The sequence below is a fragment of the Heterocephalus glaber genome, unplaced genomic scaffold, assembly GCF_053883595.1.
Source record: "Heterocephalus glaber isolate CG9 unplaced genomic scaffold, H.glaber_assembly_v1.0 deba00001606, whole genome shotgun sequence".
Taxonomy (NCBI): domain Eukaryota; kingdom Metazoa; phylum Chordata; class Mammalia; order Rodentia; family Bathyergidae; genus Heterocephalus; species Heterocephalus glaber.
The window spans coordinates 2413344-2440811 of NW_028258377.1; the positions used below are offsets into that span (position 1 = coordinate 2413344).

The 27468-nt window shown below is 35.7% G+C and overlaps 1 protein-coding gene across 6 annotated transcripts in view; it reads right to left on the bottom strand.

The window, feature by feature from the left end:
* Window positions 1-1726: 1726 nt before the first annotated feature.
* Dmxl1 (Dmx like 1) overlaps window positions 1727-27468 on the bottom strand; it is a 172223-nt gene continuing 146481 nt past the window's right edge. For 5 of the 6 annotated variants that reach the window (XM_021238196.2, XM_004836161.4, XM_004836160.4 and 2 more), the window contains 6 exons: window positions 12505-12632; window positions 8641-8733; window positions 7399-7490; window positions 6352-6404; window positions 5310-5527; window positions 1727-3146 (listed from right to left, as the gene is read on the bottom strand). In XM_021238196.2, the coding sequence (XP_021093855.2) occupies window positions 2922-3146; window positions 5310-5527; window positions 6352-6404; window positions 7399-7490; window positions 8641-8733; window positions 12505-12632 (809 nt within the window). In that variant the 3' untranslated portion in view covers window positions 1727-2921. The remainder of the gene's footprint in view (window positions 3147-5309; window positions 5528-6351; window positions 6405-7398; window positions 7491-8640; window positions 8734-12504; window positions 12633-27468) is intronic. The other variant, XR_015444714.1, reaches the window with a different exon arrangement.

Below are 27468 nucleotides of genomic sequence, written 5' to 3' on the forward strand. Positions count from 1 at the left end.
AGAGGTCGAGCACTTGCCTAGTATGTGTTCGCCTCTGGGTTTGATCCTCAGTACTGAAAAAAAAAAAAAAAAAAAGGAAATACCTCTTCTAGTCTGCTTGTTATTAACTTGTACTGTGGTCCCCTGCCATATGATATTTAAGTTTTTTGTTCAGTTAAGTATGTCTGTTTGGGTTTCTAATCCAGTTAAAAAACATTTCCAGCCCAAGTATATATAAGGATTTTCTTTTTCTTTTCTTTTCTTTTTGGTACTGGGGGGATCAAACTCAGGACCTTGCACTTTCGAGGCAGGCGGTGGAACCACTGAGCTAAATCCCTGGCCCTGGGCTTTTCTTTAAATGGGTATCTTTGTAGTGTTTCAACTGCTGAGATAATGTGAAAATTTTCTGCAACTGTAATTTTTTTTTAAGAAGAAATTTTAAAAAGAGTGAACAAGGCAAAGATTGGGTAAGAAAAAAGATGAAAAGGATTGTCATAGCACTGGTTGAGAAAAACCCTTATTGCAAATTCTTATAATGACACCACTTCTCAAAAAAAAATTAAAGATGTATCTTGATGTACCCAGTCACTATAGTTATATGGCTAATGAAAATTTACATGTATATCATTTTATATCTACATACACAGTTCACCTATTTTCACTCCCATCTTTCTTAATACTTACCTATTAAGTGAAAAAGATTACAGAAAAGAACAGGCTATTGAGAAAGTTATCCAATCCTCTCTTCTTTAACCAGATATAAAGACAGAAATCCTTCACTGTAAAATGTCATATAAAATCAACTAAAGTGGCATAAACATTACTTAAAACAACAGCATGCCAAAAAAGTCACTGCATGATTATTTAAAATAAAATGACTCTGGCTGTAAATACATATGGGCTTACATAATTTATGGCTATTCATATAAACCTTCAATTAAAATGGTTAATTGTTCATCCCCAATGACTTTTGTTCTAGTAAGCACAATAGTAAATTTTCTATCTTGTTTAAAATGTTTAAGCCTTTTAAATCTTTTTTTTTTTTTTTTCTGGTACCAGGGATTAAACTCGGGACCTTGCGCTTGCGAGGCAGGCAGCGGCACCACTGAGCTAAATCTCCGGCCCAAGACTTTTAAATCTTAATTCATGAGAAAATTACTGAAAAATAATTGAAGCTTAACTACATCAAATAATAATATTGTTCCAATGATGTCACAGACTTCTCCATGGCGAAACAGGCATATATTGCTATTGCAGAACTTATAGGTACAAGTTACTGTGTATATAAAACTCTTTCTACATAGTGACAGTGTTTCCACTGAAACTTTCTCAGTACGTGTAGAATTATGAAATACAATTTACAAAATCTTTAACAATATATTTTTATGACCAAAGTATCCTGATATTAGAAAATTCATTTTCCAGCCCTTCATTTCTTTGCTTTATTTGACTCTTTAATTTTTCCAAGATAATAGCTGTCCATATCTCATTGCATAAAAGTTCCTTTAATTTGTAATTCCTATTAACAAAATAAATTTAAGCTAAATAGTAGATAACTGTCCCTTAAACATTTGTCACCCTTTGTCCAGCCTCATTAGTTAAAATCAAGTATTTATCAAGTTTTCTATAATTCTGAATCAGAAAATGTATAGCATAAAACAGACAGAAATAGCATATTTAAGTTAAAAGCACTGTGAATTTTAAATATTTTGGTCATATTTTATAATAAAATATTTTGGCAAAGTAATAAAATATAAGGTTTAATTTATTTTCTATTAATAGACATGAAGGGTATTTTACATTTGCAAATACTATTTGACTGTTTTCACATTTGTTTCTAAAAACACTGCTGTAAGATTGTCAGAATTTTGAGACTAAAAGCACCTAAAAAATAAGAAATAAAAATAAAATTTAAGGAAAATGATGTTCAAGAATTCTGTCAAATTCATAGCTTACTTTTAAGCATCTTATATGTGCCAAACAGAATCTTTATTGCCTATTAAGACTTTTTTTTTTTTGGTACCGGGAATTGAACTCGGGTCCTTGCGCTTGTGCGGCAGGTGGTGGAACCACTGAGCTAAATCCCCGGCTATTAAGACTTATTTGATTCAGTGAATCTTAAAAATAACAATCTTGGAAGCCTTATTGCAATTTATTTGAAAATTAAGATGGGAATTCAACATTTTTAAATAAAAAACATTTGCAAAAAAAGTTGTTATTCTGGTGGCAGTAGTGGTTATGGCACAAAAACACATGGAAAAACTTGTTTTTGCATTTATATACAAACTAAGTTCAAATAAGATGTGTAAGATATATATACATATACACATACACACACACATATATACATACAAATACATTTACACACACACAATTTAGGTTCTGGAAGGGCAACTGATGAAAACTTTACATAATGAACTATTTATCTCATTTATCACTGAAGTCCCAATGAGTTTAATGGAGAGGTTCAATATTTGTTTCATTCTTACTCAAATACCAATCTATCATTAATTAAGAGGAAAGATTTTCAGATATGTTAAGTGTGATAAAGGAAGTCAGTGGTGAATTAAGTGATGAGTATTATGTGTCTTTGCTTAAAGGGTGATTTTATTGTTAAAGAAATTCATGCAGAGATATCTGCAGAAAAGTTGATCAACAATAAAAAAACAAAATTCCTTTAACACTATGACATACTTATTATAACATACTATACATATGTATTATTACAGCATTAGATACAAATTCTACTTTAGGTGATTTAATATAATTATGAATGATTTTATTAATTTTTAAGGCATCAGTGCATCAATGAGAGCAAAGCTCCATAAGTAATTATGAAAACAAGAAAGCATCAGCTTATTTGTGGGAGACTGATTACTATATATTATATCTGTTGGCCACTTCCATCAAAAGGGTAATAAATTATACATCTTGTAAAAATGTTACAGCATAAATTTCACATCATTTTTTAACACTTCATCTAAGGGGCTGAACTGATCTGGCAGTATTCTCATTTTCATTGTTCCATCAGCTCCACAAGAGAAAATATGGTTTGTTGGTCCTGTCTCAATTTGCATCACTCCAGTTCCAATATTCCTAAAAATGGACTGCCGAGCATGTTCATTGATAAAAGTATGGAGAAGACTAAAAGTAGCAAGACTCCAAATCTGAAAAATATTAAGAACAAAATTAAAATTGTGGTTGATGATCACCTTTAGAATTCAAATAATGAATTTAGGCCTGCCTAAACAAACATGGAGAAAAATCTGTGCAGACTTAAGATCATAACACTTTGATTCTGTGTATGGTGTTACAATTTACCAAATGCTTTTGTATTATTAAATACTTAAAAATCTATACAATAAGAGAATAAGGCTATTATTAACCCTGCATTGGAGATGAGATTATCTAGTTAAGTGTACAATGCTACAAAAGCTTGTAATATTACAGGGACTACAATCAAGGTTTTCTTGTCTCTCAGCAGAACTGCTGGGCAGCTGTGCAGTGGAGTAATGCCTTCTTTGTAATATGGAATATTCACCAAGGGATCACAACAGCTGGAAAGAGGGCAGTGAGACCTAGAGGCCCTCTACCCTGGCAAAGCTATGTTTAACTGCAAGACAAAGTCAACTATTAAAATTTGGGGACATTTAATTTTAGTAAGATTTTATATTTTTGGCCCTTGTAAATGTGTCTGTTTCTAAAGCAAATTATAAGCATTTTCACTTATATGCTTTTAGGGTATCTATTTTAGGTTTAGGGAAACCAATTTATTTCCTGATTTTATTGAGTTTACTTAGGAAAAAAAATTTCTCTACTTATCTGTATGTACATGAATTTAATAGCTTCAGAATTCATTTTATATTTTCAATTTTTTGCTTGATTAAACAGTAAACCTCGGCACCAGTGTACAAACTAAAGAGATGGCCTAAATCAAACTATGTCTTATTCTAAACTAAAGGCATTCCGGATAAGTGGCTTCAAATGGAAGAAAAATAATTCTCTCTCTCTCTCTATATATATATTTGATTTTAAGAAAAGCCTTTTCAAAATTATAGCTGAGCAGAGCCAGGGATTTAGCTCAGTGGTTCCAGTGCTTGCCTTGCAAGCTCAAGGTCCCCAGTTCCATTCCCAGTACCAAAAAAAAATTATAGCTGAGCATTACAAAAGAATTGGCCAGTTATATCAAAGAGGTCCACCTTGTTGCACTAAATATGCTCACTAGTGCTTAATAAATGCTAAAAAACCTAGGATCCCTCAACTCTACAGAATTCCCAAACATTAAAATATCAGAAAATAGTCTCAACTGATTTATGTATTTCCACAGGACCCTTCCATAAAAACCACTGGGTATGCAGAATCCTGAATATTTGAGTTCATAACAGAGTATTTCTGGGTTAAGACCTGGTAATCTGCCCCTTTTTTTGGTACCGGAGATTGAACTCAGGACCTTGCGCTTGCAAAGCAGGTGCGGTGCCACTGAGCTAAATCCCTGGCCCAATCTGTATTTTTAATAAGCTTCCTAACATTATTAACAAATTGCTTAACATTTTAAACAAACTTCTGAAGTGTTAAACACAATGAAGTTTGAAAAGAACTGCTAAGAATAGAGTATATCCAGGTACATTCAGAATTCTTGAATCAGGAACCGGATATCGTTTGGTTTTTTTTTTTTTTGGTACCAGGGATAGAACTCAGGACCTTGTGCTTACGAGGCAGGCGGTGGAACCACTGAGCTAAATCCCCAGCCCCTGGATATTGTTTTTATATATGAAAAGATAGGGAATAATGTGGAATAAAAGAAAATGTCAACATATTTCTTAGTACCTTAAAAGTGAACCCAGTAAATTATACAACCTAGAATATGGAGTCAAGATTAATTTTACTAAAACCATTTATATCCATGGAAAGTTTACTTCTTAAGCAAGAATTTATTATATTTAAAAATAACAGAAAAATAAATCAGATACACAGGCTTAAAAAGTATCATGGTTTCTCTTATATGCGAAACTAAGTACAAACAAATTAAAAAGCAGAATAAAAGACAGATAATAGGAAACAGGAAGATAGATCTTTTGCAAATGGGAAAGTGATCAAGAGATACAGGGAAGAAGGAGTGAGGGAGGGGATGGGAACACAAAAAAGAATTAAGACGTCATGTACATGTACCAACTACCCGCAATAAATGTACTCATTATGTACTGCAAAGATGTACTAATAAAAACATCTCTAAATTAAATATCATTTTCTTTATCAATTAGCACTGATAACCAGAACCAAGTTAATATACTATTATTTAAACAGACTAAAGTTTTTTATTTTGTAGATACCTTTATATTGCCTTCTGCAGATCCAGTGACAAAATACTCTTCAGTTGAATCGATAGCAATGGCTTTAACAGGGGAATCGTGGCTCTGAAAAAGCTGCCTCTGCTGTCGTTGGAGAAGATCGAATGCACATGTGAATCCTTTTCTGCCACCTGATATTAGCAATTGATGTTTGGGAGCATACGCTAAGACTGTGGCTCCACTATCATGGCAGGTAAAAGCTGAATGTTAAAAACATGAAATATAGGAAACAATTATAGACACTGGACATCAAACAATGAAGAATGCTTATTTATAAAGCATTTTGAGTTAAATTTTGTGAAAAGTGAGATTTATATCTACATTTTAAAAAAAGGTCAATATTCAATTCATCTAGCACTATTTGTTGAAATGAGTACTCTTTCTTCACTGAATGGACCAAAGGTTGATTTACTATAGATGCATAAGTTGAAATTGGGCTCTCTATTCTGTTCCATGATTTGTGTGTCTATTTTTAAGTTAATGTCCCAATGTCTTAATGGCTGTAGCTTTACAGTAAGTTTTGAAATCAGTTAATGTTGAGTCCTCTGAATTTGTTTTTCTTCAATATTTTGTTGGTCCTTTGTTTTTTCATACTATAAACTTTAGAATTAACTTGTTGATATTTACAAAGTACTTTGCTGGGATTTTGATTAAGACTACAAAGTTTGGAGGAAATGACATCTTTATATTACTGAATCTTCAAATATGTGAATATGGAATATAAATTAATTTAGATCTTCTTTCATTTCTTTAATCATATTTGTAATTTTCTGCAGAGACCTTGTTACACTTATGTCTCAATACTTCCTTATTCTGGATCCTATTGTAAATAGTAATATTTTTAAAATTTCAAATTATAGAAAGAGGTTAATTAGGTATATCTTTTTGTTTTCAAACTGCCATCGTGGGCAAAACAAATCTCACAGCCTGATAAATATGTTATTTAAAATAAATTTATTTAAAATCACTTTTAGTTTATGAATTTTTTGACTCCCCAAATTTATAAAATGTTTTTAAAACTTACCATGGACTAAACTATTTGAGGGTGCTACAAGTGTATCCCACAAACATATGTTTCTGGAAAAAAAGATTTTTTTGAGTGACACAAAAAGTTATAAAAAATGTTCATATAATGTCATAATATTCGAGTCTTGCTTTCAAAGAAAGTTCTTAAATTTACAAAAGATCAAACACAAGTAACAAGTTTATACATGACTTTTATACAAAAATTAGAAACAACTGTTTATAAAATGGAGTAACTTTAGATTAACATGTATTTACAAACAACAGAAGTGAAGGCTGAGTGCTGACATGACACTCTGTATCACCTCTTCTGTAATAAAGTACTTGCAATGACTGGACACAAGGGGCACAAAGCACCACATTTTCTTAAACACAAAGAAAGCTTACTTCTACTATTAGAATGAATCAATATATGCAAGGAAGTTTTATGGAATATAGGTTGAAAAAACCCTCCACAGTCTAAAATTGGTTTCCAGTGTAAACTGAGGTCTTACAGATTAAATACAGAAAGCTCAACAACCTCAGTGTGTCTTGATCTCAGAAGTCAGTTGTTTCGAATGATGAGATGGGGGAGGAGAAGAAACAGTTTCTTGCAAACAACTTTTTTTGGCGGTAGATGGGGGTAGGGATGGGGCTGCTACTGATCAGCTATTGTACAACTAAAAGGTCTTTCTGAGTTTCCTGTTTTCTTATTTTGGAACTGTTCTGTACCTAAGAGGGCATAATAAAGACTAACAATAACATGGCCAATAAATACTATTTCCTTGTTTTAGGTTTTCTGAATACACAGGAAGCATACAGAGAAACAATCATTTCACAAACACCCAAATCCCCTTCCCCTATAAAAGTATAGAGGAAATGGACTTTGCTTTAATGGCACCAGAATTTTTCTAGATTTACAATTAGAAAACCATAAATGTTTTCTGTTAAAAAAACCCCCAAGAATTTATAATAAAAATATCTGAAAAATTGAGACACAAGTACATAAGGCAATAAAAAATATTAAGCTATACATACACATATTTTAGTTTCAGCTATCATCTCTTACCTATTGTCAGTTGAAAGACCAGCTGTAGCTATCAAAGATGAGGAACTAACAAAGACAAAATCATTGGCTGTTTTGTTATGACACTGCCAAGTCTGGAATGTAAACAATACATGTTACTGTTGTTAAAATAATTTCAGAGCCAGATAGATACATTAATCAAAAAGTAATCGTGTAGTTTATGGTTTTTTAAAATCCGTGGTGTCTTTTTATTTGAACTTTAGAAAACCTGCAAAAGTAATACAGTACATAGAAATTGACCAATAGAACAGACATAGAAAATGACCAATTTTTAACATTTTGGCACATTTGTTTTGCATCTCCTTCTCTGTCCTCTTTTTATGTGCTGTGGATGGAACCAAGGGCTTCACATTTGGTAGGCAAGTGTGCTACCACTGACCTATACCTACAGGCCAAGCCCTTCCCTTTAGTTCAACCAAAACGTCAAAGGAAACATAAGAAGGTTAAACTTCAAATATTTACCTTGGTTTATTTAGTAAAAAGTTTTGTCTTAGAAGACAGAAATTGGGGTTTTAGATTATTTTAGACTTATAAAGGCACTCTGTCAGGGAATATAAACTTGCACATTTAAATCTGTTGGTTTAATGAAAATTTGAGAAAAAAAAAACTATGTTTTTTCAAGGTATCCTAATCAACCCTCCCTTGGTAGCTTGTTTTCACTTAGGTCAGTACTGTATTCTAGCATTTAACACTGGGTGAATTACCAGATCATAACCTATATTCTTAACGTCACCCTGATAGGTATTGCTCAGTTCTAAAGGGACTTGCTGGAGCCCTAAGTTTATTAAGTTTTCATAGCTCTGAATACAGACATATTTATATTTTGTAAAAAATGAGATAAGCAAGAAAATAATAACTACAGAATGTCCTTTCTAATTTGTTGATAAGGGCTAACTGTGGAAAAATAATCAGACCCAATGGTCGATTAATCATTCTATTTAGGTAGAAAACTGATAGCAGTTTGGTGAGGTTAGAAAAGGGTACCAGTAATGTTGCATATGTCTCTTAAGGCACCATGCTACCAAATTACCAGAGACATAGGATTTATATGCTCCACAGAGCACTTTTCACATAACACAAGGATGGGGTCTGTAGTAAAGTAACTGAAAACATAAGACTACACAGGGATTTTATTTATTCACTTAAATATTTCTTGCATCAAATATATTGTTTCTTTACAATAAAAATTTGAATTTTATTTATTGGTAGAAAGTGTTGACTTACCAGGTATGGCTTTGGCATGCTCCCCGTAACTGGACAACATTTCCAGTTTGTTTGATACAAACTTAAATATCCATCAGCATCAACTATTCCAAACTTAAAAAAGAAATTGAAATGCTCAGTATAAATGCAAAAGCACATATTTATTTTTACCCTTACTATGACACTCATATTTTCACTCTTAAACATTTAATTGATATATTGACTTTCCATTTCACATATGCATGGATCTAATTTTTTAAAAAAGCATTTAGCTACTTATTTTAAAATTCCAGGGTAGACAAAGGATTCCAGATACCCATTTAATTTCAGAAACTTACAGCATCATCTGAATATTCTCTATGAGTACTCTGAAAATAGAATACTGGAATACTCATTAAGTTATATAATAAAACTTTATCATAGGATAGAAACCTGTTCATTTTGAAAAAGATAAAAAAAAAATTGACCGACCTTGAGCTTGCGAGGCAGGCGCAGGGGCCACTGAGCTAAGTCCCCGGCCCAGCATAATTAAATCTTAAGTGATATGAATTTAAATACTCATTCTTTTCTTACACATTGGGTAACACTGGCTATTATTAAAATTTAAAATATTTGTCAATTTTACACTGGAAAAAGTTTTACTTTAATTTGCATTTCTCAAAGTGTAAGGGTTATTGACTAAAAATAGATTTTTGGTAAATTTTTTATAGTCTTTGTCTACATCTTTATTACAATATCTTTTTTTTTGGTACCAGGGATGGAACTCAGGACCTTGCGCTTGTGAGGCAGGCGGCGGCACCATTGAGCTAAATCCCTGGCCCTACGACACCTTCTCAAAAACTGCATATAGTTAATATTAGGAATGATAACCTACTGTTTCTATATATTTTTTACAGGTATTTTTCTGGAGTTTATTTATTTTCCTAATTTATCCTGTTTCTGGAGTAGAATATGTATGTTCTTCAGAGAGGGGATACATGTAAAATATATACCTAAAAATATTATTTGTCATCATATTTGAATGAGAGTTTGAATGGACTTCAACTCAGTTCCATTCTTTGTACACTGGAATCCTGTGGATATTACTCTGTTTAATTGTAATGTAATGCCATTTATTTGAAAGAGGAAGGTTAAGTAGCCCCTATACCACTACTCCTTCCTAGAAGCTTATAGGATTATCTTTATTCTTTAATTAAATAAACCAAAAAAATCCTCAAGTAACCAGAATGTGTGAAGATATATGATGTTTCTCAAAACTTCTTCCTGGCCCTTGGAATGCCCTTTCTCTTAAAAAGTTCTATTCTTTGTTTTGGGGAAATATTTATTATTCATTTGACTAGTGCTTATTCCTTGTTTTTTTGATTCTTTTTCTGAAACATTTCTTTAGACATTTTATGGGATAATTTCTTAATGTGTTTCCTAATTTTAACTTCATTTTAACTATGTGTTTTGCTCTCCAGCCAGTGTGATGAGTAGTTCACTTACAGACTCCACTTTTGAGAATCAAGTTTCTAATTTCCAAGAACTCTTTTCTGTTGCCCTAATGTCCTTGTTTCACACCAGCTTGTTCTTATTTTATTAATGCAGTATTTTCCTGAACCTCTCTGAAGAACTGTTCCTCACAGGACACTTGTGCTTCTTACTGCTCCTTTTTCCACTCTTAGTTTTCCCAAAATGTTCACTGACTTTGGGCTGCTAATTTCTTTTTGTAATTCATAAAACATTCCTGTGATACAGTGTGAGTCATGTCTACCATTTACTCGGTAGGCTTCCCTATTAAGGGAGATACTATGCTTAAGTGTTGTGCCACTGGGATCCATCACAGCTAACGTGAATGTAAAGAAAGTTGGCTGCCTGTCAAGATTCTTGGAAAGGCCAAGAAGACTAGTTTGTTGTGTCTTAAAGTAGCCTACAAGTAAGGCTGTTGTGAATATTAAAGCAAAAAATTAAGATGTAGGTCTCAAATACCATACTAAAGAATGACATGGGTGTCCTGAAAAGATTCTTGAAAAAAAATGACACCCATATTGTAGTAATGGAACTATTTTTCTTGTTATAGAACTTTGTTGACAAGGTAGTGCATTAATGAGATAAGGATTGAGTTACAGAGACTAGCAGGAGAAATAAAATACTGATAACCAAAATAGAAAATATGAACACATAAAGGACATTAATAGGAAACACAACTGACAATACAGGTTGAGAATCACTTATCTGAAAAACTTGAGAACAGAAGTGTTTCACATTTTAGAACTCTTTTTTTTTTTCCTTTCCATCCAGGAAATACACCCAAAGCCTTTGCACTGAGCAATATCCCCAATACTTTTCTTTTCTTTCTTTTTTTTGAGGCAGGGTTTTACTAAGTCTGGGCTCAAATTTGCCACGTTCCAGTCTCAGTCTGTAGTCTTTCTTAATTTTGAATATTTGCACAGCCTATATTGTTGAGTAGCCCAAATCTAAAAATCTGAAATATTCTGACGTCCAAAACTTTTTGAACACTTACAGATTTTCAGATTAAGAACACTCAATCAGTACAGTCAAATTATAAAGGCTTCTTTACTAAACCACCTCTTTAAATTCCCACTAAAGAACAAAGTATACCACTAAGTGATATTAAAAACATAAGGTTTCAAATTCTAGGTGGGGAGGGGTGAGACAGGGTCTTGCTTTGTAATTCAGGTGGCCTTGAATTCACTGTGTAGCCCATGCTGGCCTCAAACTCCCAGTGATCCTCCTGTCTCAGCCTCCCCAGTGCTGGGATTACAAGTGTGTGCCATTATGCCCAGGCCAAAAATTTGGTTTTTTAACTAAATGAAACAATATTGACTTCTGTGAAATGCAAATACAGTCTTACCTTGGTTCACATTGCTTTTGTTTGCAAACAATTTGGTTCACAAAGAGAGCATCTGGGAAAGTTTTGGTTTTGTTTGCAAACTCTGCGTTGGGTGACAAATGACCTTTCTCACCCAAACACAAACATGCCATCTTTCCAAAATTGTAGAACAAATTAAGTTCATGAACAGAGGTACCACTGTAGATCTTTGTGACAAAAATACTAATTTGAAGCACACAATGATATAAGTAACATCTGAGGAGAATTACATGTTGGAAGACTGAGGGGAAAGAAAAGGCAAGATGTACCATCAGCTAGGGTTTGTTTAATTGTTTTGTTTTTTTTTGGTACTGGGGATCAAACTCGGGACCTTGCGCTTGTGAGGCAGGTGGTGGCACCACTGAGCTAAATCCCGGGCCCTGTCTGAATAATTTTTAATGGAGTATGATTCTGAGGACAGAGAACAGGCTGATTTACTATTTATTTAATCACTGCCTAAAGTGCTACTCAGATATGAGGAGGACAGAGAGGCAATATGAAGAAAACAGGAATACAGGAAATAAAATAGGGATGTACCAGAGCAGGGTCAGCAAACTTTCTTAAATGGTCATATAATAAATATTTCAGGCTTTCCCTACTATAAGGTCTTTGTCTTCCTGAACTCTGCTGTTGCAGTGGGAAAAGTGCAAAGAAAGGAATTAATTAATGAAGTAACAATGGTGCTGGATCACACTTTGAGCAGGTTCCCAGGGATAAAGAAATTGACATTTACTAATCAAAAATGTTTAATATAATGTAAAATAATAATCATGTGGCCCTTAAGCAACATTTAATTTTAATGAAAAATATGTAATTTATATATTAAATATACTTGTAGGAAGAACCAAATGAATTTAAATGTTCTTTGAGAATTTTTAAAAAGACAGAAATCATATAGATTAATACTTTACTACTAGCCCATTAAGCTCTTTTCTTCAGGAACTCAAACTAGTGATATTTATAGAACTCCAACACAATCAACCATCTTTACCATTTACATATTATAATACTACCTTATTCCCCTGATAGTTAAATCTCATTCTTGTAACTCTTGAATTACCACCAGATCGAAAACAGGCTATTTGTTGAGAATGGCCCCATTCAAACATTCTGACACTCCCATCTTGAGCTCCAGTCAGATCTGCAGTAAAAGATAACAAAAACTGTAAAGTTATTTTAAGAATCTTTGGGAAAATTTATTTCTTAATCCAATGGGGAAATCTTTATGGTAGAACCACTAAGAAGTAAATCAGCCATACTATTAATGTTTAAATTTACACATTTTTTTCTAAAAAATGTCAAATTACAGAAAGTTTTGAATGCCATGCTAAAGAAAAAAATCATTTCTGAAAGTTATGCCAACTGACCTGTTATATAAAATATGTTATCTGTTTCACTGAGGAATATTACCAAACAATGACTACTAATTCTTCACTGTACTATTAACTATTTTGTATTAGCAAACTTAATCTCTTTGATACTATTTCTTTCCTATAAAAGGAAAATAATGATCTTTAAAACACAGCATAGTAAGAAATAAATGAAGTGATTTACATAAAGCTCTAAAAAATATATATTATAAGCGCACACTTTATATTATTTATAATTATCAGTATAATGTGTAATGTAGTGAGAAATTATATTAATGTCTAAAAATATCTAGCATAATGTTACATTATTAGTTGAGTTTCTCTAACTCCTTGGTAAGTATTTAAAAAAAATGAACTTCAACTGATTTGTCATGTTTACGTATTAAGAGAGGTGGAAGGGTGGGGGTAGAATTTTTTGAGACTGGGAATGTTAACTCTTCTCTTTTTCCAAATAGTCTTGATTTAATTATAAAAACTGAGATATTTATGTTTAAAAAGCACTTAAATTTTTTAATATTATTTATAAATGTAAAAAAATTACTTAGGAGGCCTTTATGCTGAGATGACTCTAGCACTTTAAATTTCAGTATGAACAAATTGACACCCACTCAATGTAAACAATAAGACAGAACTTAAGCCTAACCAATCAAAACACACCAACTAATCTAATCACAGACTACCAACCAAAAACTTCTAATTGGGGAATTTCCATTTTAATCGGTTGAGTTTTTTTAATTTGAATTGATTCTCACACAGCTTTATAAAAACACCTTTTAAAATAAGAACTAAGATACATTATGTAAAGGTACAAATTCCCAATAATGAATGTCATATACCTAAAATGTACCAATAAAATGAATGAATAAAAAAAAAAAAGAAAAACCACCTTTTAACTTTCCTCTCATGCCACTTTGATGAAGCCCTGAACCATCAGTGGTCTGGTGTTGCTCAGTTCATGAAGTTGGGCTGAATGTTCAAATTAATGTATTAAAATTTGAATGTACCTAAGTATATCTTTTAACAGTTCTGGTGTTAGAAGAAAGAAGTGAAGGGGTTATCCCAATGATAACCCCTAGGAGTAATGAGTAAGCCAGGCACAGGTGCCCTGTTGAGCTCTTCATGCTCACTGCTTCGTGCTGCATATACTCTCATGGAGGATGTCTTCTACAGGTCCCTCTTTGATCTGGCTCTGAAACCTGAGTTCTCCATCTTGGAGCATTTTTGTTCTAGACTTTATCTGTAAGATGGACTGAGTCTGATATAAACTACACTGGGGGCTGCAGGGGCTTTCCAGTGATAAAGTTTTGGGAAGATGGAACTGTGGGTTCATCTGAATTCAATGAGGTTACAACGTCTCCATCTCATACTCCAGCTAATTTTATGTATACACAATATAAATTCAGAACCTACGCTTTTACAGAGAAATGGATAAAGCCTTACCAAAACCAATTTGGAATTATGGTGGCCATAAAGGGAAAGTTTAACTTAGCTAAAACTGTCCATCTATGGGACACTGGAAAAAAGGAATCTTAGTGCTTTAGAGACCATGGGTTACAGTTTTTTATTTGTATGCAGAAGCTACTAAAAGACTAAATGAGAAAAGATTCCTTACAAGAGGCAAATATTTTGCTTGTTTGGTACACGAATTAAACTCAGGGTTGTATGTGTGCCAAGTATGTGCTCTACTGATAAGCCACACTCTCAGTCCCCAGATCTATAAAACTAGATTTTTTGGGGCCAGGGATTTAGCTCAGTGGTTTTGCCACCTGCTGTGCAAGCGCAATGACCCGAGTTTGATCCCAGGTACCAAAAAAAAATCCCAAAAAACAAAAAACTAGATTTTTTTTAAGCTTTGTAGTCAATTTGTACCAGGAACATGGTTAAAACATGGTGAAAGCTAGATGAACTGCTTCTGTCTGTATGTTTATGTGTCTCAGGTATGTTACAAAAGCTGATCAAAAAATATGGTATGTATAATAACAGATAAAGGATTTTACTAATAAAATGTTCAGTGAGCTTAAAGAAGAAATAAATAATAACCTAATTAAGTTGAAAAAGACAAGATATATATGATCAGTTTGGTAAAGAACTGGAAATCATGAAAGAAAGCAAACATAAATACAAGGTAAAAAATTCAAGAGAAAGCATGACAGAATGTCATAAAACTGAAGACAAGGGGCTGGGGATTTAGCTCAGTGGGTCCGCCACCTGTCTTGCAAGCACAAGGTCCCCAGTTCGATCCCCGGTACCAAAAAAAAAAAAAAAAAAAAAAACACCAAAAGCTGAAGACAAGACAGATGTAGTAAATCATAAACTCAATGATTCCCCTAAAAACAAGATACCACACAAGCTAGATCCAACAGCTGCTAGATAACTTTAAAAAAAATCAGGATTATAGAATAAAGGAAAAATTAGAAGATGACTCAAGAGGTATAAAAAATTTATTCACTGAAATCACAGCAGAAAACTTTCCAAACTAGGAAAAGAATTCATTATTCAGTTATAAGAGGAACAGAGAACTCCAAATAGCCATGACCAGTAAAGAACCTCTCCATGACACGATAATCAAAATCCCAGAGATTTAAGAAAAGGAGAGAATCTTAAAAGCTATTAGAGGAAAACAGTAAGTTATCCACAAGGTCTATCAGAATTATAGCAGATTGCTTAGCACAAACCTTAAGGTCCAGGAAAGCTTGCAGCAAAGTTTTTCACACCCTAAAAGAAAACAATTGCTGGGGCTGGGGATTTAGCTCAGTGGTTTCACCGCCTGCTGCGCAAGTGGCAAGGACCCGAGTTCGATCCCTGGTACCAAAAAAAAAAGTACAGTACTCTGAAAAAGGAGATCAAAGAGGACATCAGAAAATGGAAAGACATCCTCTGTTTCTGGATAGGCAGAACCAATATTGTCAAAATGGATATTATGAACAGGATAGTACAGATTTAATGCAATGTCGATATAAATACCAAAAGGATTCTTCAAAGACCTAGAAAAAACAATCCTAGAATTTACATGAAACCAGAAGAGACCCAGAATAGCAAATGAAATTCTGGGCAATGATAGCAAAGCAGGAGGCATCATAATTCCAGACTTCAAATTATATTCCAAACCTATAGTGATAAAAATCGCATAGCACTGGCATGAAAACAGACACATAGACCAATGTAACAGAATAAAGGATTGAGAAACAACCCCAAGAACATTCAGCCATCTGATCTTTGACAAAGAAGCAAAAATTATAAGCTGTAGAAAAGATAGCCCCTTTAATAAATGGTACTGAGAAAACTAGCTGTCTACATTCAGAAGATGGACTCTGTACTCATATTTCTCACCCTGCAGTAAAATCAAATTAAAAAATCAAAGATCTAGAGATTAAATCAGAAACAATTTGCTGCAAGATAAAATAAGTAAAACTCTTGAAGACATAGGCACAGGCAAGGACTTTCTGAACAGAACCCCAGTTGCACAAGAAATAGCAGTAAGAATCAACTAATGGGGTCATATCAAATTATAAAGCTTCTGCATAGCAAAGAAAAAACCAACAGAGAGAAGAAACAACCTACAGAATGGGAAAAAAATTTTGCCAGCTATTCCTCGGAGAGAAGAGTAATATCTAGAATGTATAAAGAACTAAAAAAAATTAGATCCTCCCTCCAAATATAAGACCCAATCAAAAATTGGGTAACTGAGGGCTGGGGATTTAGCTCAGTGGTGATGTACCTGCCTTGCAGGCGCAAAGTCCTGAGCTCGATCACTGGTATGTGTGTGAGGGGGACTGGTCAAATGAAATGAACAGATATTTCTCAGAAGATAATGTACAAATGGTCGATAAACGTAAAAGAAAATGTTCAACATCTCAGGCTACTGGAGAAATGGCTAAACTAAAACAACAGTGAGATTCTATTTTAGTCTAGAAAGAGTAGCAATCATCAAGAAATCAAACAATAACAAATGTTGCTGAGGCTGTGGAGAAAAAGGAACCCTTCTACCTTGTTGGTAGGAATGAAAATTAGTACAACCTCTATGGAAACTGTGGACATTTCTCAGAAAAGTAAAACTAGAAATTCCATTCAACTCAGCTATATGTTTTCTGAATATCTTCCTGAAAAGGTTAAAAACATCCTATTGCAGTGATACCTGCACACTCATGTTTATAGCAGCACAACTCACAAAAGCTAAATATTGGAAGAAGCCTATATGTCCATCAACAGATAAATGGATAAAGAAAATGTGGTGTATGTACACAATGGAGTACTACTCAGCCATAAATAAGATAAAGTTGAGTCATTTGTAGGAAAATGAATGCATCTTGAGAGCATAATACTAGGTGAAATAAATCAAGATGCAGGTTTCTCTCATGAGAAACCCAAAGTATAAATTATTTAAAGAGCAAATTAGAGATGATAGGAAACAATGGGGATGGGAAGGGGATTCAGGGAGAAGGAGAGGGTAGGGAGAGAAAGGGAAGTAAAAAGGATTAAGATGTGATATGTACATGTACCACCTCCCAAGATGAATGTATTCATTATGTATAATAAACATATACTAAAAAAAAAAAGCAGATAAAGAAAAAACATCTGCTCCCTCCTTATAACAGGACATAATTGGAAACACTGGGTATATTATTAAGGCTTCGACTAGGATATCATATTAGAGAATCAGATGTGACTAAACAGTTTTAATGAACTCAGGTTGATTTCTTAAAGCCAAGATGCAACTTAAAACACAAAACATTGAGCTGCTACCATCTATATACATAGTTCCCTTCCAGGTAGGAGCTCCAACATAACTGGGGACCCTGAGAAGACAAGAACTCATTCAAACCTATAGGACTACAGACAGTCTGGGGACACGTCTTTTGATTTGTTTCATAGTCTCTAGAGGTTTTAAAAAATCTAATCAGAAATTCCTTTTTGGTATTCCAGCAAAGCAGACTTTAAAAAACCCTGTACGATCGATCAATCACTATTCTTGCTGTGGTTATGTACATAATCAGGTAAGGTTCATGATACTAGACTTAGGCTTCAAATAAATCTGTCTTATCTTTGGTATGAAAGAGATAGCTATAAAGTGATAGGCTGTGGTCTTTATATGGAGATGAGCTCCACAAAAATTTCTGAAAAGGCATCAACCTGCCAGGAGAGTAGTAAAACAGAAGCTCCTGAACTCAGGACTCATCTGGAATCCATTCCATACCCCCCCTTCATGTGTATACTTTATAATATCCTCTTTTAATATAATGGTAACTGTAAGTAAAGTGTTTCCCCAAATCAAACCTGCAGAACAGGTCACAGGAATACTGATTTACATTCAGTCAAAAATACAGAGGGCCAGGGATGTAGCTCAGTGGTGCTACACCTTGCCTGGCAAGAGCAAGGTCCTGAGTTCAATCTCTGGCACCAAAAAAAAAAAAGTACAGGTGAAACCCTACTACTTGTGATTAGCATCTGAAGCAGATGGCAGTCTTCCAGGACTGAATCCTTAACCTGTGTGATCTGACTCTGACTCTAGGTAGATAGAATCATTAATTGAACTGAATTATATAGGACACCTAACTGATATTCATAGAGTTGGATAATTACTTAAGGTGAAAAAATAAATCATGTATTTGGTATAAGAAGTCTTTCTGAAAATGTAGAGAAACAATGTTTTTCCATCCAGGAAATTAAAGTACACTATCCCAATCTCCAAAAGTTCTTTGTAGAAGTCAAAAAGTGGTTTAGGGCTAGGTGTGTACCTTAGTTACCTCAGTGTACCTCTAGCATACACAAGGCTCTGAGTTTGAGCCCTAGCAGGGAAAAAAGTTGCTTATAGTGACTCAGATTGTTAAAAAGATGTACTCTAGGGGCGGGGTGGAGCTGCGCAGTATACGGCTGCACCAGGACAGCAGTGCACAGCAGTGCCCACAAGTTGCTGGCAGCGCTGCCTCCTCCCACTCGCAGCCCTCCGTGCCCATCAGCTGGCGCCAGGACCCCGACCCAGATGTGAAAGCGGGCCTAGCAGCTCCTCACCTGCTGGTGTGGTCCAGTCTCATCAGCCTCCCGGCCACCCGACCCCACGGCTGTAAGATGTGGCAGCCAGCCACGGAGTGCCTGCAGGGTCACTAAAGAAGCCCCTCTCACAACTTGGCCAGCAAGTGCAAAACAAACAAAACACCAAAGACAACCAATGTCCTACCAAATCGAAGCCACACTTAGAGTGGTGCACAGTGAAACATGAGTGAAATACTCCCCTGGCTTCTGTGAGCCAGGGATGACAGGAAAAGGGGAAATGAGGAATCAGGACATTTCCATGGAAGTTTCAGTCCTGACACAAAGGAAGGAAGGAAAGAAGGAAGGAAGGAAGGAAGGAAGGAAGAAAGGCAGGCAGGTGGAGATAAAAAAGAAAAAAAATTCATTTTGAATAGACAAAACCATTAACATAACTGGACTCAGAGATGCCTCAGATATGGAATTTAAGATAATTTTGACTAAAGTATTAACAACAGAAGTGGAAAAAGTAGAACACAAGCATGAGTATGTGAATATATGAGGAATTTCAACAAAGAGTCAGAAATATGAGCAGTGAAAATGTAAAAGTTAGAGAAAGCATCAACAACAGAAATTTCAAACACAATATAAGAGAAATGAAGCAGACATTTAATGAGCTCATCAGAAGTTGCAGCACAAAAAAAGTGAACTTGTATACAGGCCAGCAGCAATTACCAAGGCTGAAACACAAAGAAAACAAAAAAAGAGTATATAAAGTACAGAAGAACTTACAAGATCTGAGGAACTGCATCATATGTTGTAACATATACATAATTGAAATCCCAGAAGGAGAAGAGAGGAAAAGAGTAGAAAAATATTGAAAAGGGAAGAGCTGAAAATTTTACAAAAGTAATGAAAGATATAAAACCACAGCGCTACAGATCCAAGAAGCTTAGAGAACAGGAAACAGAATAAATACTGAAAAAAGCCATGGCTTATAATATTCACACAGTTGGAATCTAAAAATAAAAAGAAAATCTCGAAGGGTGTCATAGGGAAAGGGTGTGTTACAGAGGGACAAAGATAACAATTGTGGATGCCCTGTCGAGGTCCCGAGTCGCGCGGAACAGGCCGAGTCAGGCAGTGCCCCAGCAACAATCCGCTGGACCCCCTGCCTCCCCGCCCCACTCCTCTGTACAACCACCTGGTCCACACTACAAAGATGCAGAGGACACCGGACCACCAGACCAGGGTACTGAGTCCCGCTGCTCTCGGCCCAGAGGTAGGGGCTTCTGAGCTGCCGTCCCACTGCTCCTGGTCCAGAGGAAGGGGCTTCGTGGCCACCATCCCTCCCGCTGCTCCCAGGCCAGAGGAAAGGGCTTTTGGGCCACCTTCTGTCCTGCTGCTCCTGGCCAAAAGAAAGGGGCTTCCAGGCCACCATCCCTCCCACCGATCCCAGCCCAGAGGTAGGGGCTTCTGGGCTGCCATCCCACTGCTCCTGGTCCAGAGGTAGGGGCTTCTGAGCTGCCGTACCACTGCTCCTGGTCCAGAGGAAGGGGCTTCCCGACCACCATCCCTCCCGCTGCTCCCAGCCCAGAGGAAAGGGCTTTAGGGCCACCTTCTGTCCCACTGCTCCTGGCCAAGAGGAAGGGGCTTCCAGGCCACCATCCCTCCCACCGATTCCAGCCCAGAGGTAGGGGCTTCTGAGCTGCGATCCCACTGCTCCTGGTCCAGAGGAAGGGGCTTCCTGGCCACCATCCCTCCCACCGATTCCAGCCCAGAGGTAGGGGCTTCTGAGCTGCCATCCCACTGCTCCTGGTCCAGAGGAAGGGGCTTCCTGGCCACCATCCCTCCCGCTGCTCCCAGCCCATAGGAAAGGGCTTTTGGGTCACCATCCCTACCGCTGCTCCCGGGCCCTGTCCCACCTCTCCCAGCTCAGAGGAGGTAATCTGAGCAGGCGCCAACAGCCCCCACCTGCCCAGTTGAAATGAGAAAACACATAAATAAGTCACAAAACCAGACTTCCAGATCACCTACAGCAACCCCAAAGGGAAATGAGATGGAACACTATCATACTCAACCACCTGGACCCACTGAACTGGCAACAAAAGGGGATCTGGAAAAAAGGAAATCAGAAATAATTTCTCAGATAACAGGAGAAATTGTGCTCCTAGTGCAAGACATGATTAATAAATCCAGAGAGGAGCTGAGGGACATGATGGAATCCCAACATAGGAAACAAATGGAATCCATAAAACAGATGCAAATAGATTTCCAAGAGATGAAAAACTCCACTGAAAGTCTACACAGCAGAATGAGTCAATGTGAGGACAGAATTTCAGATATAGAAGATAAGATTGCAATTAGTGACCAGGAAAAGAAAAATTGCTTCAAAATTATAAGGGAACATGAGAAATCAATCCAGCAGCTGCTAGATGATGCAAAGAAGAATAACATAAGACTGATTGGGCTCAATGAAGAAACAGGAGAGAGTGGAGATGACATAAAAAATCTCTTCACAGAAATAATGGCAGAAAACTTCCCAAGCAGGGGAAAAGAGCTTGACATAAGATAAGTGAGGCATATAGGACTCCAAATAGCCTTGATCAAAAAAATCTACACATAGGCATATAATTGTTAAGATTCCAGAAACACAACAGAAGAACAAAGTTCTCCAAGCAGTCAGAGAAAAGAAACAAATCACGTACAAAGGAAAGCCCATCAGAATCACAGCAGACTTCTCAACACAAACCATCAAGGCAAGAAGAGCTTGGAGTGACATATTCCAAGCCCTAAAAGAAAACAGCCTCCAACGCAGATTGATGTACCCTGCAAAACTATCTTTCAAAATGGATGGAGAAATAAGGTACTTTCATGACAAAGAGCACCTTAGGAACTTCGTGAATACCAAACGAGCACTCCAAAGAATTTTACACAAGAGCCTAGGAACAGACATTGAGGATCACAACCCCAGGAAGCAAAGCAGAATGAACCCATCTGGCATGACAAGAAATTAAATGGAAAGGGGGAGAACCAACAAAAAGAAAAAGTCATGGCAATGACAAGTCAATACGTTTCAGTTATAACCATCAACGTTAATGGTCTCAATTCACCAATCAAAAGAAATAGACTGGCAGAATGGGTCAAGAAGCAAAATCCAACAATATGCTGGATACAAGAAACACACTTAATTCAAAAGGAAACTCATAGACTGAAAGTTAAAGGGTGGAAAACAATACTCCAAGCGACAGGAACCCGAAAAAAAGCAGGAGTAGCTATCCTCTTGGCAGATCAAGTAGATTTCAAACCAACACTGATTAAGAGAGATGAAGAAGGACACTACATCCTTATAAGGGGGACAATCCAAGCGGAAGAGATGACAATCATAAATATCTATGCACCAAACACTAGTGCACCTAACTATATAAAACAAATACTAATGGACATGAAAAGTCATATATGCACTAATACAATTGTAGTGGCGGAACTCAACACCCCACTGTCACAAATAGATAGATCAACTAGATTAAAAATAAGTAATGAAATACTAGAACTCAATCGAACTCCTGAATAAATGAATTTAACAGATGTTTACAGTCTTCCACCCCACAAAATCAGAATACACATTCTTCTCAGCTGCACATGGGTCATTCTCCAAAACAGACCACATACTCACACATAGAACATGTTTAAGGAAGTGCAAAGGAACTGAACTTATCCCCTGTATATTATCAGACCATAGTGTGATGAAATTGGAGATCCATAGCAAAAGAAACTCAAAGCATTTCATAAACATGTGGAAATTGAACAACACACTTCTGAATAACCAATGGGTCACAGAGGAAATTAAAGAAGAAATCAGACAGTTCCTTCAATTAAATGACAATGACAATTCAACATATCGGAATCTATGGGACACAATGAAAGCAGTCTTACAAGGGAAATTCATAGCAGTGAATATGCATATTAGGAAAACAGAACGAGCCCAATTAAACAACCTGATGCTGAACCTCAAGTTTCTAGAAAAAGAAAAATAGGACAACCCCAAAGCTCATACAAGGGAGGAAATTATAAAGATCAGAGTAGAAATCAATGCAATGGAGACTAAGAGAACGATACAAAAAAATCAATGAAGCCAAGAGTTGCTTCTTCGAAAGAATCAACAAAATTGACAAACCTTTAGCCAACCTTGTCAGAAAAAGGAAAGAAAAGGCCCAAATCCATGCAATTAGGAATGAAAAGGGTGAAATGACAACAGACCCAGCAGAAATCCAGAGGATCATCAATACCTACTTCCAGAACCTATACACCAATGAGATGGACAACACAGAAGAAATGGACAGATTCCTAGATACATATGAATTACCAAAGTTGAACGAAGAAGACCTACAAACTCTGAACAACCCTATATCAACCAATGAACTTGAAAACGTAATTAAAAACTTACCAACTAAGAAAAGCCTGGGCCCTGATGGCTTCACTGCTGAATTCTACAAGACATTTAGAGAGGAACTGCTGCCACTACTGTTTAAACTCTTCAATGAAATTGAAAGGGAACCAATACTCCCAAATTCATTCCTGGAAGCAAGCATCACCTTGATCCCCAAAGCAGAGAAAGACCCAACTGAAAAGGAGAACTATAGGCCAATGTCACTAATGAACACAGATGCAAAAGTCCTTAATAAGATACTGGCAAACAGAATGCAGAAGATCATCAAGAAGATCATACACCCTGATCAAGTGGGATTTATCCCAGGGATGCAGGGATGGTTCAATATACGCAAATCGATCAATGTAATACACTATATCAATAGAGCCAAGGACAAAAACCATATGATTATCTCCATAGATGCAGAAAAAGCATTTGACAAAATCCAACATGCATTTATGATAAAAACCCTACAAAAAACTGGAATAGATGGTCTCTACCTCAAACTGATAGAAGCCATCTATGAAAAACCAACAGCCAATATCATGCTAAATGGTCACAAACTGAAATCCTTCACACTAAAATCAGGAACAACACAAGGATGTCCACTATCACCACTCTTGTTCAATATAGTTCTGGAAACATTAGCCATGGCAATTAGACAAGAGAAAGAAATAAAAGGAATAAAGGTAGGTAATGAAGAAGTCAAGCTGTCATTATTTGCAGATGACATGATACTCTATATAGAAGACCCCAAGAACTCCACCAAAAGTCTTCTAGACTTAATAACCAAATTCAGTCAAGTAGCTGGTTACAAGGTCAACACACAAAAATCAATAGCTTTCCTCTACACCAATGACAGACTCACTGAGAGAGAAATAGGGTAAATAATTCCTTTCACAACAGCATCCAAAAAACGGAAATACCTAGGAATCATCCTAATGAAAGAAATCAAAGACCTCTTCTCTGAAAACTATGGCACTCTGAAAAGAGAGATTGAAGATGATATCAGAAAATGGACAGACATCCCCTGCTCCTGGGTAGGAAAGATTAATAGAGTGAAAATGGCCATACTTCCAAAATTGCTATATAGATTTAATGCAATTCCAATTGAGATCCCAGCAGCATACTTCATGGACCTTGAGAAAACAATTCAAAAATTCATTTGGAGCAAGAAGAGACCCAGAATAGCAAAAGCAATTCTAGGTAACAGAGACATGGCAGGGGGTATCACAATCCCCAACCTGCAACTCTACTACAAAGCCACTGTGATAAAAACAGCATGGTACTGGCAAAGAAACAGACTTGAGGACCAGTGAAACAGATTAGAAGATCCAGAAACAACGCCAGACACACTCAGCCATCTCATCTTTGACAAAGGACCCAAACACCCTCACTGGAGGAAAGATAGCCTCTTTAATAAATGGTGCTGGAAAAACTAGGCTTCAACTTGCCGAAAATTAAAACTAGACCTGTATCTCTCACCATGCACTGAACTAAAATCAAAATGGATTCAAGATCTAAATATTAAAATAGAAACTCTGAACCAGTTGGAACAGAGGTTAGGTAGAACCCTTGAAGACATCGGTGTAGGAAAAGATTTTATGAACAAAACCTCAGTTGCCCGTGAACTAGCACAAACAATCAACAAGTGGGATCTCTTCCTACTAAAAAGCTTCTGCACAGCAAGAGAAACCACCAGCAGTGTGAAGAGACAACCCACAATGGGGGAAAAAATCTTCACCTGATCTTCCTCAGACAAAGGTCTACTGTCTCGAATCTATAAAGAACTTCAAAAGATCAGACCTCCCAAATTTAAAGACCCAATCCAAAAATGGGCATCTGAAATGAACAGACATTTCTCAGACAAAGAAGTAGAAATAGCAAATAAATACATGAAAAAATGTTCAACATCACTGGTCATTCAAGAGATCCAAATGAAAGTAATGCTGGGATTCTACCTCACTCCATAAAGAACGGCTGCTATCATGAAATCAACCAATAACAAATGCTGGCAGGGCTATGGGGAAAGAGGATCACTGCTCCACTGCTGGTGGGAGTGTAGACTGGTACAAGCACTGTGGAAATCAGTATGGAGATACTGCAAAGAACTAGCACTGGAAGTCCCATTTGACCCTGTTATTCCACTGCTGGGGATCTTCCCCAAAGAATTAAAAGAATCATACCACAGTGATATATGTGCGCCCATGTTCATAGTAGCACAGTTTGTAATAGCTAAAATTTGGAAACAGCCCAAATGCCCATCAACTGGAGACTGGATAAAGAAAATGTGTTTTATAAAATGGAGTACTACTCAGCCATAAAAAATGAGAAATTAGACATTTATAGCTAAGTGGATGCACATTGAGGCAATACTCTTAAGTGAAATAAATAGGACATACATGTATAAATAGCGAATAGTGTCTCTGGTGTGAGAAACTGAAAGTGTAAATAAGGACTAAAATGTATAATAGGTAATGTGATATAGGAAGAAAAGGGGCAAAGAGGAAGGAAGTGAGAGGGCTAGGGGAAAGGATAGAAGGGAATCGGATTAATATGAGAAAATGGAAAAATAGGAACAAAATCTTTGTAAATAAGGAGGACTGGAGGGGTTGAAGGGAGGGCTGGGCAAGGGTGAAAAATAAGAACCAAGAGAGATTATGTAAAGGTGCAAATTTCCAATGATGAATGTTATTATATTGTATACCTAAAATGTACCAAGGTTAGAATGAATAATCGATAATGCAAAATAGGAAGAAAAGGTCCAAAGGTGTTGGGGTAGTGGGAGGGGCAGGAGAAAGGAAAGAAGGGAAAGGAAAAATGCTGAGAAATGGAAAAAATGGAAATAAAGTCTTTGTAAATAGGGAAGGGTGGAGGGTGTGGAGGGCTAGGAATGGGGAAAAAATAAGAACCAAGATGCATTATGTGAAGGTACAATTCCCAATGAGAAATGTAATTGTGTTTTATACCTACAATGTACCAATAAAAGAATTTAATAAAGTGAAAAAAAAATAATTGTGGCAGACTTCTTTTCAGAAAGTAGAATGATAGCAAAATTTCAGCGGAATAATGACCATGTGATGCTAAAATATGGGCATGAATCAAATCCAAAGTTAATCTTAAATTCTTAATGAAATAACTGCAATGGATGTTAGCAGTTAATATAAAAATCCAAAAACTCAATTATTACTTTCCAATTTTTAAAATTTTCATTTTGAAATAATTTTGAATTTATAATGGCAAAAATAGTACAATTTCTAAGGCTGCCCAAATAATAACATTTCATGCAATCATAGAATAGTAACAAAAAAACAAATGTTATTGCAAAATACTACTATATAATTTTCAGACATTATTCAAACATTTGTCATTTGTTCCACTAATGCCCCTTTTCAATTAAAATTATGTATTGTCTATAAAAAAAAAAAAAGTACTCTAAGGGAAAAAGAGGTAAGTACCTGAACTTCAGAGTAAGATGTTTTAAAAATCCTATCTTCTAACATTTTCATTACATAAAGTGTACTTATTGTTAAACTAAATTATTATTTTTGGGGGGCGGGTACTGGGGATCAAACTCAGGTCCTTGAGCTTGCAAGGCAGGCGGCGTAACCACTGAGCTAAATCCCCAGCTAAACTAAATATTAATTATGGGGCTTACTCAAGACAAGAAAAGATATCTTTGAAAAACAAATTCCAGTGATTAATTAGTTTTTAATTTTTCAATTCTCTTATTTGCCAGTTATGGTAGTTCTCTAAACACAGAAAATAAATGTTAAGACAGTAGTAATTTAGTGTTACCTAATATCTCTGAAAATAAGTCCAAAATAGCCTTTGAAGCTGGAGTTTTATTTAAACTTATGGATTTGTGGTAGATAATATTCACTGCAAACTATTCAGCTGTTAGGATACATGATATGAGGCTGAGACAAAATCATGTCCCTTCAATATCTTAGGAAACTTACAAAGTCTTCTATAATAAAATAGTTTAAAGCAATGCCAAATATTTCTTGCTGTGGAAATATTATTAAACTTTATACATAAAATCCATTTGGAATCCTTACTATGCAGACTTTTATCACTTCACATTTAACTTACACATAAAAAAACATACCTCTAAGGCTGAATAAATTTAATGTATAGAAAACAGACTAGTCTTTTCTATCTCTAGTATGAGAAGTCACTGTTTTCATTTAAAATATGGTTTCCTGGGG